Below are 12,885 nucleotides of genomic sequence, written 5' to 3' on the forward strand. Positions count from 1 at the left end.
CTTTTACTGATTTTAACATTCTGAATTAATTGAATGCGGCACAAGGAACATTTTTTTAAATATTAATCACAGGAAATCTACAGCCTGACTTTATCAGGGCTGTTGTTACTTAATAGGTTATCAAATATCATAATTGATCCTTGGAAAGAATGACTTTTTGTTTTAACTTGAAAATCCCCTTTATTTCTTAATTCCTGCTAGTTTAAGGAGGACTAAATTTCCCTATCCTATGAGGCATGGCTGTCCAATGTATCCTAAATGTACAATGACTTATGAAACAATAAATTTTTCATATACAGCTGAGATTTTTAAATGAACTTATGATAACTGGATAAAAGCAATGCTAGTTCTGCTGGAGAGTACTGTAAAAACCAATCACAGGAGACTGTGATGAAATTTTAATTATAAAGGATATTGAATATCCTAATGTGACAACTGTTAGAGTAGATGTAACACTGAATTGTAAAGAGGGAAAGCGAGATTTTTATTCAGTGTTGCTTGAAAGCAGCTCTGTATAGTAAATTGTTGAACTTTCATATCTTAAAGTTACCATTGTATTTTCTTTGGTTCACTAGATTTATTAGGGAATTGGCCAATAGAATTAGCTAGAGAAAAGTCACATTAAAATAAAGTGTTAATTGATTTGGGAGTTTTGTGTGTATTTTCTTTGTGTTCTGTGCTGAAAAGCTGAAGCTGGCATTAATCAAAGCATATTGTTGTAGGTGCAGTTTGAAGGATTTTGCAGTCTTTGAGACCACTAGCTCAGAGATACCATATGAATAGAAACTACCAGATTTTTCTTCTCAATCCGTCAGCCAAGTATAGCATGTTTCCTTTGCTTGTGATAGAAAAAAGAAAAGAAAGAAAACACTGAGGCAAAACTGAACAATCTAGAAGTCATTTACAAATAGCTTTAAGAAGATGAACTCAGGGGCCAGCACCGTGGTATAGCAGGTGACGCCGCTGCCTGCAGTGCCGGCATCCCATATGGGTGCCGGTTCTAGTTCAGGCTGCTCCACTTCTGATCCAGCTCTCTGCTGTGGCCTGGGAAGGCAGTGGGGAATGGCCCAAGTCCTTGGGCCCTGCACCTGCATGGGAGACCAGGAAGAAGCTCCTGGCTCCTGGCTCCTGGCTCCTGGCTTCAGATCGGTACAGCTCTGGCCATTGCAGTCAATTGAAGGGTGAACCAGTGGATGGAAGACCTCTCTCTCTACTTCTTCTCTCTGTGTGTAACTCTGACTTTCATATAAGTAAATAAATCTTAAAAAAAAAAAAAAAAGATGAACTCTGATTAGGGAAGGGTTTAAATGCTATTAATTACCTCATCAAAATTTCCTAAGGTATCTTTTTCTTTTTTTAAGATTTATTTATTTATTTGAAAATCAGGCATACACAGAGAGAGGAGAGGCAGAGAGAGAGAGAGAGAGAGAGAGAGAGAGAGAGAAAGGTCTTCCATCTGCTGGTTCACTCCCCAGATGGCCGCAACAGCCAGAGCTGCGCTGATGCAAAGCCAGGAGCCAGGAACTTCTTTGGGGGGTCTCCCACACGGCTGCAGGGGCCCCAGGACTTGGGCCATTTTCTACTGCTTTCCCAGGCCATAGCAGAGAGCTGGATTGGAAGTGGAGCATCTGGGTCTCAAACCGGTGCTCAAATGGGATGCCGGTGCCTCAGGCCAGGGCATTAACCCGAAAAGAGACATTTAAAACTCGTAAAACATATTAACATTTTTATCTTATTAGGGGGATTTATATTTTATGCACCTTTTTGTGTGCTGTACACTTAACCTCTGAAGGAATTATAAGAGAATCTATTAAAGCTGGCTCCTTGGCGCTACTCCGCCTGCAGCGCTGGCATCCCATATGGGTGCCGATTCTAGTCCTGGCTGCTCCTCTTCCAATCCAGCTCTCTGCTGTGGCCTGGGAAAGCAGTAGAAGATGGCCCAAGTCCTTTGGCTCCTGCACCCACATAGGAAACCAGGAAGAAGCTCCTGGCTCCTGGCTTCGGATCGGCGCAGCTCTGGCTGTTGCGGCCATCTGGGGAGTGAACCAGTGGATGGAAGACCTTTCTCTCTGTCTCTCCGTCTCATTATCTGTAACTCTACCTCTCAAATAAATAAATAAAATCTTTCAAAAAATAAAAAAGAGAACCTATCACAAGGAATACATGAACTGTAGAGTGCTAAGGTATCAGGATGCTAAGGGAATCCCAAAAAAGGCAGCAATTACTTGATACTCTGAATATATAAATGGATGATTTTAAGAGTTTACCTTTCTTAGAGGTACATGTTTGTCTGTTTCCAAGCAGCAAACACAATGGGCATAGAAAGCAGAAACTGGGCCTTCAGGATATGAACTCAGATCACATCTTGGAAAACAGTTCAAATTCAAGGTGCCTTAACAGTATCTAAATGAATGCTTTGGCTGGAATCCACTTGGGAACAAGGATGTTTTTTAGTGCCAGATTCTCATCTTATTTTATTCTGTGGCTAAAATCCCAAAAATTACAGAGGAGAAATGGCCAAACAAGGTTTTCTATTAAAATAAGAGGCCTTGAGTGATGAATGAAAACTTGGAATGGTTTTAATGGCAATACTCAAAGCCAAAAGTTAGCTTAAATACCAACTTAAAGAATTTGGGCATGTATTGACTCTCAAATGGAATATTGGTACTAATTTTAGTGAATTAAAAACATGGTTTAATTTAGGAAGTTGCAATTCTTGTTCCAGAATAGCTTAGCTGGCTGCTGGATTGACCTGAATACTTGCTCCCTCTTTGTCTTGAGTCATTGATAAAATGTTGAATGGGGTAAAACTGAGTGTGGATGCCTACAATTTCCAACTAGAATTTCCTTCTAGGTTGAAGTATTCCATTAATAAACACCCTTGAGTGAACCAACGGAAGGAAGACCTTTCTCTCTGTCTCTCCCTCTGTGTGTAACTCTACCTCTCAAATAAATAAATAAATAAAATCTTAAAAAAAATAAACACTCTTGGGCACTGTTATTCAAACAGTTATGAAATTACCAGCCGGCGCCGCGGCTCACTAGGCTAATCCTCCGCCTTGCAGCGCCCGCACACCAGGTTCTAGTCCCGGTCGGGGCGCCGGATTCTGTCCCGGTTGCCCCTCTTCCAGGCCAGCTCTCTGCTGTGGCCAGGGAGTGCAGTGGAGGATGGCCCAAGTCCTTGGGCCCTGCACCCCATGGGAGACCAGGTGAAGCACCTGGCTCCTGCCTTCGGATCAGCGCGGTGCGCAGCGCGCCAGCTGCGGCGGCCATTGGAGGGTGAACCAACGGCAAAGGAAGACCTTTCTCTCTGTCTCTCTCCCTCACTATCCACTCTGCTTGTCAAAAAAAAAAAAATTACCTAACTCTACTGTCTAGTGAAAAATATAGAATTATAAGATATTTTCTAAATAAATAACAACCTGTAATATTCTATGATTCTTGTTAGAACATCTTGATTGGGTATACAATAGAAAAAGTAAAACCCTAAAATAACCAGCTTGATTTTTTTCTATTACCATTACACACACAGTCTGTCTCAAATCGTTAGCCTTTGTTGTCACTTTTCCAGAGATGGCTTGAATTGCTGCTAAGCAATTTTGAGACACCTCAGCTGAGTATCAATAGTATATTTGTTTCTTAAAATTAGATTTAGAGGATCCCTCCCTGAGAACCAATTGTTAGTGGTAAATATTTAGCTGATATATTCTGTCTGCAGGAAGAGAGATGTGAAAAAAGTCAGCTGTCATTTTTACAAAAATCTTTTATCTTCCCTACGAATGGGCATTGTACCTGTGAATGCGTTGGAAAGTATTTTCCTTCTGGAGATGCATGAAGATCAGAATCCTGTTCCTTTTTAACAAAATGGAGCTTTAAAAACTACTTTGGGCCACAATTAAACATGAGGGATGTGCCATTTTTTAAATTTTTAAATGTTAAATTTATTTATTTGAGTCACAGAGAGAACTCCCATTTGCTGGTTTACTCTTCAAATACTCCCAGATCCGAGGCTGGGCCAAGAACTCAAAAACAGTACTCACGTGTGGGTGAAATGGACCCTCCTACTTGAGCATCGCTTGGTGCCTATCAGAGTGCACATTAGCAGGAGGCTGGAATCTGGCGCAGAGCTGGGACTCAAGCACACGTGATGCGGGTGTCTCAAGCAGCATAAACCACGGGGCCAAACATCTGCCCTAAGGATGCTTGTTTGTCTACTTTTTAAAAACTAAATAACATAGGTTCTGTGGAGCAATCTAAAGACACAAGGTACTTCTGTGTGTTGGCAGATACTTTTATAGTAGTCATCCCAAAACTTGATCAAACTAATAAGCATGTTCTTTGGCCCTAAGGCCAGAGGACTGTTTGTTTTCCCAAAGGAAAATGATTTGTAATGATGTTAATAATGAAGAAAGGAAAATTTATGTGAATTAGGAAAGTTTATGAGTGCCAGCATTTTTCCTGTAGGCTTAATTCTGTTGTGTTGTGATTGGTTTTGTTCTTTTGCCCAGTGATCTCATCATGGATGCATTTCACAAATATAATTAAGAAACACAATTGAGGAATACTATTTCGAAATCCTTGTCTAGCATAGGAGTAAAAGTACTGTATCCTGTCTTTTCATGGTTCTTCTTGCATCAGGTCCCTTTGTTTTGAGCAAGGAGTATCTTTATAATTTATAATTTTAATATGAAATAGAGTGATAACATACTACTTTTGGGCACAGTCTTTCTTAGGGTCCAGCAACTTTATTAGTGGCATTCAGTTCTCCAAGTTTGAAATGTTTCATTTCAAATTTTCATTGGACAATTTTAAATGAAAAAATCTGTAGGGAAACCATTGCAGGTTCTTGATTCCTTTGCCCATAAGACATGCTCTGTGTACAGCAATGAGGGAATGCCTGAGTTGTAGCAGCTGTTCATGCATTTGCTAAAAATAGGAGTTGGAGAAAATGAAGCAACTAACAGTTACTTACTGAGAGTCTCTAAGATTTCCTACACTGTGAAGGAGACACAGAAATACATGACATGGCTCCTGTTAGGTTCTCATAATGAAAGAGATAACATTAAAGTATTTAGATGAATAAAAGAATGACATATATCTCAGGGCTGGCGCTGTGGCACAGCAGGTTAAAGCCCCAGCCTGCAGTGCTGGCATGCCATATGGGCACCAGTTCTAGTCCTGCCTGCTCCACTTCTGATGCAGCTCTTTACTATGGCCTGGGAAGGCATGGAAGAAGACCCAGGTCCTTGGGCCCCTGCACACAAGTGGGAGACCCAGAGGAAGCTCTTGGCTCCTGGCTTCCCATTGGCTCAACTCTGGCCTTGTGGCCATTTGGAGAGTGAACCAACAGATGAAAGATCTGTCTCTGTGTCTCTACCTCTCTCTGTAACTCTTTCAAATAAATAAAATAAATCTTAAAAAAATGACAGCATTCAGAGATGTGCTGCAGACTGTGAAAGTGTTTAAAATAGACTCTGTTTCATGGATTAGGTGGGTTTTGATCTGGGCCCTGAAAATGTACAAGTATATAAGGCTTAGAAGGGGGTGGGTGGGAAGAAACTATTTCTGCTCAGAATTGCACAAATGAATTTACAAAATTTAGTTCTGTTCAAAAAAACATTAATTGAGCATCTCTGTGCCAAGCTCTATACTGAGTGGTGGAGATTACAGTATATAAAGGAACTACCCTGTACTCGGTTGCAAAAGTATTTCTGTATGTCCTAAAAATGTGAATCTCTTGTGAAGACACACATCCTTTAAAGGAAATCTTATGACAGAAGTCTGTTTCTCTTGGTGATATAAAAAGGGGTTGGTTTTTTGTTTTTGTCTTGTTTTCAAAATATAGGCTAAATTCTAGAGCTAAATGAGAAAGCTTAACTTTGGTGCACTTTCATCTTCCCCATCATCACAGGTTTCTTATCTGGCATCATTATAGATGCATGTCTGTGTTTGATACTGAGGGGCCATGCTATATAGAGACTGTCAACTAAGGTGTTACCTGGTAATAATAAACTGCTGCATTTAACAGCGACAGTCACTGTACAAATCGCTTGACATATATTATCTCATGTAATCGCAATAGATATCACTCAATATTGTTTTCCCCAATTAAGTCAAGCAGACTGAAGCTAAGCACAGCCACACACTGGCAGAGGTTTGCCTGACTCCAGGTTCTGTGTTCTTAGTAACTGTTCTGTTCTGCTTTCTAATTGCTCATTCTTGAAGGTCCAAGGGAAGGAATGCATAGTGGTGTGGGTGAGGCATAAGCATTAATATTTGCAGAACAGGCACTTACCAACAGTTGGAACAATCACATTCCAACAACTGGCAAGGTTGGCAGGAGCCTCAGTAGAGTAGTGTGGGGAGCTAAGTCATCCTAGTGCCAAATGCAGAGTACACTATCTCTTTAATACGCTCTCTTTGAAAAGGAGGGTGACTGTGTTGGCCCTGTGTTTCCCTTCCTAATCTAATTACTTGAGAGAGTAAACACTAGTTGGAGCTTCCGATCTTAAAACATCAAAATGGACAACCTGGCAGGTGTCCTTGCTGGAAGATGACAAGATTGCTGAAAGACAGGTCCTGCTTTTTTCCCAAGACGTGACACTCGGGGACTTCCATTACAAACATCACTGAGCCTCTGTCATTCTAATCTCTTCTGTAAGTGCCTGTGATTTTTTTCAGGGGCACAGGGCCACGCATGGTCAATACCCAGTGGCCAGGTTTCTGAGCCGTGGGCAGAGGTGGCAGCGACTGGGAGGGCTGGGAGGCAATGTGGGAAAGGAAGGTCACTTTTCCTGACAACTTATAACTTGATTCCACTTATAAGCCATTTGTTTTCAGAAATAAGTAATGGGTGAGGACATAGGCCAGGCCTACAATTTGTGCACTTGGGAGATTAAGGCTCTGTGAGATCAAATTACCACGGCAAACAGAGACAGAGTTGCAGTGGGGATGTTCAGGGAGGGTACAGACTGGGAAAAGCCAGAGTCCAGAGAAAGGAGGCAGGAATAGATTCTGATGGAAATTGCTTCCCACTCTGCATCCTTGAGGGAACAAAGAGGACAAATGAGCAGCAGCGGTGATAGGAAGAAGCTGGGAGTTTTCTCTGGGTTAGATTGGTTAGGGCGGGCAGACTTGGTAGTGAGTGCACTTAGCGGGTAGAAGGCAGGGGTACGCTAGGTCAGGCCTTTGAAATCTAGGTGTTAGGATTAAGACCTTGGCTCCCTCAGCTGTTCCTCGAGGAGGGAGGCATGTCAAGTGTCAGGTCTTACTCTGGCTTTTTTCCAGTCCAGAGCTAGAAAATGACCCACAGAGGGAGATGTGAGAAGGCTAAAGGATGCTGGGAGATGAGGAAGAGAAAGGACATTTTGGTGGGTGCTTTTGGCACGTGGAGCAATAGATGAAAACCTCTGTGGAAGACGAGAGAGAAGGCCTGGGAAGAATGACACAGCATGGAAAGACTTCCCTCTGCATTCTCTGCTGAAGAGACTGCTGTGTGTTGCCTCTGCAGCAACACAAGGGAAGTCTTGGGGGCACAGAGAGGCAGAAGTCTGTAGGAGCCCTGTATTTATAGAAGATGAGCTGCAGCCACTGAAATAACTGGCAATTGTAAAAATAAAGCCCAGCCTCCCACGTTTTGCTTAATAACAGATTTTTTTTTTTAAACTGCAATGCATTAATGGAGTTGGAGTTCCAGCCTGGCTTGGGGGATCAAGACTAACTCTTGATTTCATGGTTTTGCAGGCTCTTAAAAACATTGTCATTCATTAAAGAAAAAAATTAAATCACTCTTGAAAGAAAAAGATTTGAAGTAAGATTAGGAAAAGGATAGACTCTCTTAGAATTTTTATCAGGCTTTCCCCTATTGTGATCAAAACGGGTCAAGTAAGATCCCTGTGCCGGCAGCTTCATGGAGCCAATTTTAAAAAGAGCATTGTAAACACCGAAACGCTGGTGATTTGACAGGGCACACACGGAAAGGCTGGATGTTGGATCCCAGGCTTGCGCTTGCCACCCCCCACATCCCCACTCCTCCCCCTTTGCCTAGGAGTTTAACACTTTCTGGAGTACTTCAGAGTGTTCCAGGGCAGGTCCTCCGCACCTGCAGAGCCCTTGCTTGCGATTGTTTCCTTTGAATGTTGGAGCTGTCGCCCAGGTGCCGGTACTTAACTGGGGCCCCTCCGTTTATTTTTCTGGATTGCGCTTGAAAATTGTTTTCCTGGGAAGCTGAGAGCTGGAGTTCTAGGGACTTTACTGCTTTCCCCCACACTAATCTCCTTACAAGACCCGTTAGGCAGGCGCGAGACCGTGGAGACTGGATGAGCAGTGCGTTGGGGGCAGGGAGGAAGGGAGTGGCCGAGTTCCTGCGGTCGGCTGCTGGGAGCCGGCGGGTCCCGGCTGGGGAGGGGCCTGGAGCGGCTGGAGCGGCTGAGCAGTTCGGGGTCGCCGTCTGCCACCTGGGTGCGGAATCCACGCAGGACTTGCTCAGCGCTCCCCCCGCCCCCTCCTCCTCCCCTCCTGCTTCCTTTTCCCTCCCTCTGGAGCAGCTACGGCTGCAGCCGCAGGAAGCCGAGCGGGGCTGAGCGGCTCCGACGCGAGCAGAGGCGCGGAGATGTGGGGGAGTCAACGCAGGCGGCGGGGCCAGGAGCCCTTGGGAGGCCCGACGAGGGGAGCGGCCCCCGGCGTTTGCTAGCGCGTGAGCCGTGGGGGAGCGGCGCAGGGTGGCACGAGCGGAGGCGGAGGCGGGGCCCGGGCGCGGAGCACGGCTGGGGACGCTGCTGCCTCCGGCCCTGCCCCGCTGCCTCCGGCGCGGCCGGTGGCTATGGAGCAGGCGGGCACCAGACGTGGGGCCACAGAGCGTCCACGATCCCGGGGGCCCATGCCCTGGCTGCTGCTGCTGCCTTTCCTGATGCTGCTGCTGCTCCCACTGCCGGGCCCAGCGGCCTCCCAGCTACGATACTCGGTGCCGGAGGAGCAGGCTCCCGGCGCGCTCGTGGGCAACGTGGCTAGCGCGCTGGGGCTGGAGCTGCGGCGTCTGGGGCCCGGCTGCCTGCGCATCAACCATTTGGGGGCACCCAGCCCGCGCTACCTGGAGCTGGACCTGGCGAGTGGAGCGCTCTTCGTCAACGAGCGCATAGATCGGGAGGCGCTGTGCGAGCAGCGGCCTCGCTGCCTGCTCAGCTTGGAAGTGCTGGCGCACAACCCCGTGGCGGTGAGCGCCGTGGAGGTGGAGGTACTGGACATCAACGACAACTCGCCGCGTTTCCCGCGGCCCGACTACCAGCTTCAGGTAAGCGAATCGGTGGCTCCCGGAGCGCGTTTTCACATAGAAAGCGCGCAGGACCCCGACGTGGGCGCCAACTCGGTGCAGACCTACGAGCTCAGCCCCAGTGAGCACTTCGAGCTGGACCTTAAGCCCCTGCAAGAGAACAGCAAGGTGCTGGAGCTGGTGCTGCGGAAGGGCCTAGACCGCGAGCAGGCAGCTTTGCACCACCTGGTTCTCACAGCCGTGGACGGGGGCAGCCCGGCTCGCTCCGGCACAGCCCAGATCTCTGTGCGTGTCCTGGACACGAATGACAACTCTCCCGCCTTCGACCAGACCACTTACCGCGTCCAGCTGCGGGAGGACGCGCCCCCAGGCACACTGGTGGTGAAGCTGAACGCCTCAGACCCGGACGAGGGCTCCAATGGCGAGCTCAGCTACTCCCTGAGCAGCTACACGTCAGACCGGGAGAGGCAGCTCTTCAGTATCGACGCCAGCACCGGGGAAGTGCGAGTAATCGGGGCGCTGGATTACGAGGAGGCCTCCTCCTACCAAATCTATGTGCAGGCAACCGACCGGGGTCCAGTGCCCATGGAGGGTCACTGCAAGGTGCTGGTGGACATCGTGGACGTGAATGACAATGCCCCGGAGGTGGTGCTCAGGGATCTCTACAGCCCGGTGTCCGAGAATGCTACACCCAACACCCTTGTGGCCCTTCTCAGTGTCAACGACCAAGACTCCGGCTTGAATCAGAAGGTGAGCTTGGGCATGGAGGCCACTCTGCCTTTCCGACTGAGCGGCTTTGGCAACCCCTACACGCTGGTGGTGAGCGGCCCCCTGGACCGGGAGCGGGTGGCCGCCTACAACATCACGGTGACCGCCACTGACGGGGGAATACCACCGCTCACGTCCCAGCGGACCTTGCAGGTGGAGATCTCTGATGTCAACGACAATCCGCCGAGCTTCCTGGAGGACTCCTATGCCATCTACATCCAGGAGAACAACTTGCCAGGTGTCCTGATGTGCACGGTACAGGCCACAGACCCTGATGAAAAAGAGAATGCGGAGGTGACCTACTCTCTCCTGGAGAGGGAGATTCAAGGGCTGCCAGTCACCTCCTATGTCTCCATTAACAGTGCCAGTGGCAGCTTGTACGCCGTGAACTCCTTTGACTATGAGAAGTTTCGGGAGTTCTTTGTGACGGTGGAGGCCCAGGACAAGGGGGTCCCATCGCTGAGCAGCACTGTGACCGCCAATGTGTATGTGGTGGACGTGAATGACCACGCCCCTCACATCCTGTACCCTACCTCAACCAATTTGTCTGCAGCCATTGAGATGGTGCCTCGAACTGCCCCTGCTGGCTACCTGGTCACGAAAGTTATAGCCATGGACTCGGACTCTGGGCAGAATGCATGGCTCTTTTACCATCTAGTCCAGACTTCTGACCTGGACCTCTTTAAGGTGGAGCTGCACACAGGAGAAATCAGGACTACCAGGAAGATGGGAGATGAGAGTGGCACCACCTTCAACCTGACCGTGGTGGTCCGAGACAATGGGGAGCCAAGGCTGTCATCCTCTGTCGCCATTACAGTGGCCGTGGTGGACAGGGTTTCTAAAATCTTCCCCGACACGCAAAGACACGTGAAGAGCCCTCGGACATACTCTGAAATTACACTTTATCTGATAATTGCATTAAGCACAGTGTCTTTTGTATTTCTTTTGACAATCATTGTTTTGAGTATCATCAAGTGCTACCGCTACACTGCGTACGGCACTGCTTGCTGTGGAGGATTCTGCGGCGTGAGAGAGCGGTGCCCTGCGGAACTCTACAAGCAGGCCAACAACAACATTGATGCCAGGCTACCCCATGGCCTCAAAGTGCAGCCTCACTTCATTGAGGTTCGAGGGAATGGCTCCCTCACCAAGACTTACTGCTACAAGGCCTGTCTGACAGCAGGCTCAGGGAGTGACACGTTCATGTTTTACAACACAGGCGCCCAGACAGGACCAGGGCCTGGGGGGGCCCAAGCGGCAGTGACAGACAGCAGGCACCTCACAGGCCAAAGTGGGCAGAGTGCTGGGAACCTGATTATTCTCAAAAATGAGGCTGTTTCTCAAAATGAGGTGAGACGGTGGTCAAGGGGTCTTCCACGAAGCTAGCGTCATGTGGTTGGTCTTACGGACTTGTTAGCAGGGGCAAGAATTATCTGGTAACCTGAGTATAAATAGTCTCTAATTTGTTCTTAATCTGCTATGTTGCCTGTCTAGAAAAGTAACATGGGAGAATTTGTTTTGCTTCTCATTTTTGTTTCTGGTATATGAGTACATACCCAGAACATTCTTTGCAAAGTAACAACCAGTCTTAGATATGTGAGGTTAAAGCACAGTACTATAGAGAAATAGACTGGCTTGGGCCTGAGGGTTACGTTTCAGGGAGCAGCATGATGGGATTCAAGGAGAAAAGGCCTCTGCTAGATCATCTATAGGAAAAGTTGGGTTTCTTTAATCCTATAGGAGTATATTTTTTTAAAAAAACCTCTTAAACCTATAGGGCCTGTCATGGTCAACTCTATAGACTTTTCCCTGTTTATGTCTTGTGTTGTCTACTGTGCAAGTTGTCCAGTTAATCTCTCCTGTAACTGCCCTGAAATAATATGATAAGATCCTCTGGAAATTCATGTGAGCAGCATCAGAGAATGTGAACCTTGTCCTGAAGCCAAAGCTTGCTTTGGTGCTGTGACGTCCTAACTCTTCTATAGGGGGCTGTCAGAGGAAATGAGTGATGTCATTTGTCTGGGTGGACCAGGGAGATTTTAGAATAAGTGGACTAAGGATGGTGAAGACCAGGACAAGCTGGGCTTGAACAGGAAGAGAAGGGGCAAAGAACTCTCCCACCAGCCACCTTTCTTGGCATACTCCGAATTCATCGTAGGAGGATATCCCTGGTACTTTAGTAGTCTGTAATCTTCTGATTTCCTGTTGACAGTTCCTGTGGTCTTGAGGAGCTGTAAAGTAGCCTTTTCAAGCCCCTAATTCTTTAAGTGACAAGACCTCAAGGCACACGTTCATTTTCTAAATCTAAAAATCTGGTTTGGCAATAACCACAAAAGGCTTGGAAAGTGGATGCCTTACTGGACATGAATACAGGTGTTAGCATATGCGCTGGTTCTGAGCTCTAAGAAGGCGTAACTCCAGTGTATTCATTATTGTGAAGAAGGTACGTAAATTGCTGGAAAGTGCATGGGTGTGTGTGTAGTATGTTGTCTCCACGTGTGTGCTTGAAATGATAGACACCCGCTGTGTGATTCTTTAAACTTAGGTCTTAAGAGCCAAGATTTTTTCCCATACATAGTGATGAATTATCTTTTGAAATAACTACTTAGCAGGTAGGAATTTTAAAGCTAGTTTTTGTCTGTTCTGTGTTCTTGTGATGCTTTTTCATTCTCACATCACTGTCTTTTTATCAATGTCCATATTGTCACATGCCAAGTTCATGATAATCTTGGATGTAATGCAGAAGCACAGTTTCCTGTTTCTGGTTGAGAATAGATTTTTCGCATGGATGTTGTAGATAGATTTATCCATTTTTCAGAAGAGCCTGATGTTAGTCAGTGCTGAGAAGC

At 46.8% G+C, this 12,885-nt stretch overlaps 1 protein-coding gene across 7 annotated transcripts in view; it reads left to right on the plus strand.

Moving 5' to 3' along the window:
• PCDHAC2 (protocadherin alpha subfamily C, 2) overlaps nucleotides 1-12,885 on the plus strand; it is a 155,754-nt gene that overhangs the window by 102,467 nt on the left and 40,402 nt on the right. The window contains exon 1 of one of the 7 annotated variants that reach the window (XM_017341106.4): nucleotides 8,108-11,386. The exons of 5 other annotated variants lie outside the window; for them this stretch is intronic. In XM_017341106.4, coding sequence (XP_017196595.1) covers nucleotides 8,822-11,386 — 2,565 coding nt within the window. In that variant the 5' untranslated portion in view covers nucleotides 8,108-8,821. Of the gene's footprint in view, nucleotides 1-8,107; nucleotides 11,387-12,885 lie in introns of those variants that run through there. One more of the 7 variants, XM_017341104.4, reaches the window with a different exon arrangement.

Source organism: Oryctolagus cuniculus, chromosome 6 (genome assembly GCF_051225735.1).
Source record: "Oryctolagus cuniculus isolate XC-2025 breed Fujian yellow rabbit chromosome 6, ASM5122573v1, whole genome shotgun sequence".
Lineage (NCBI taxonomy): Eukaryota > Metazoa > Chordata > Mammalia > Lagomorpha > Leporidae > Oryctolagus > Oryctolagus cuniculus.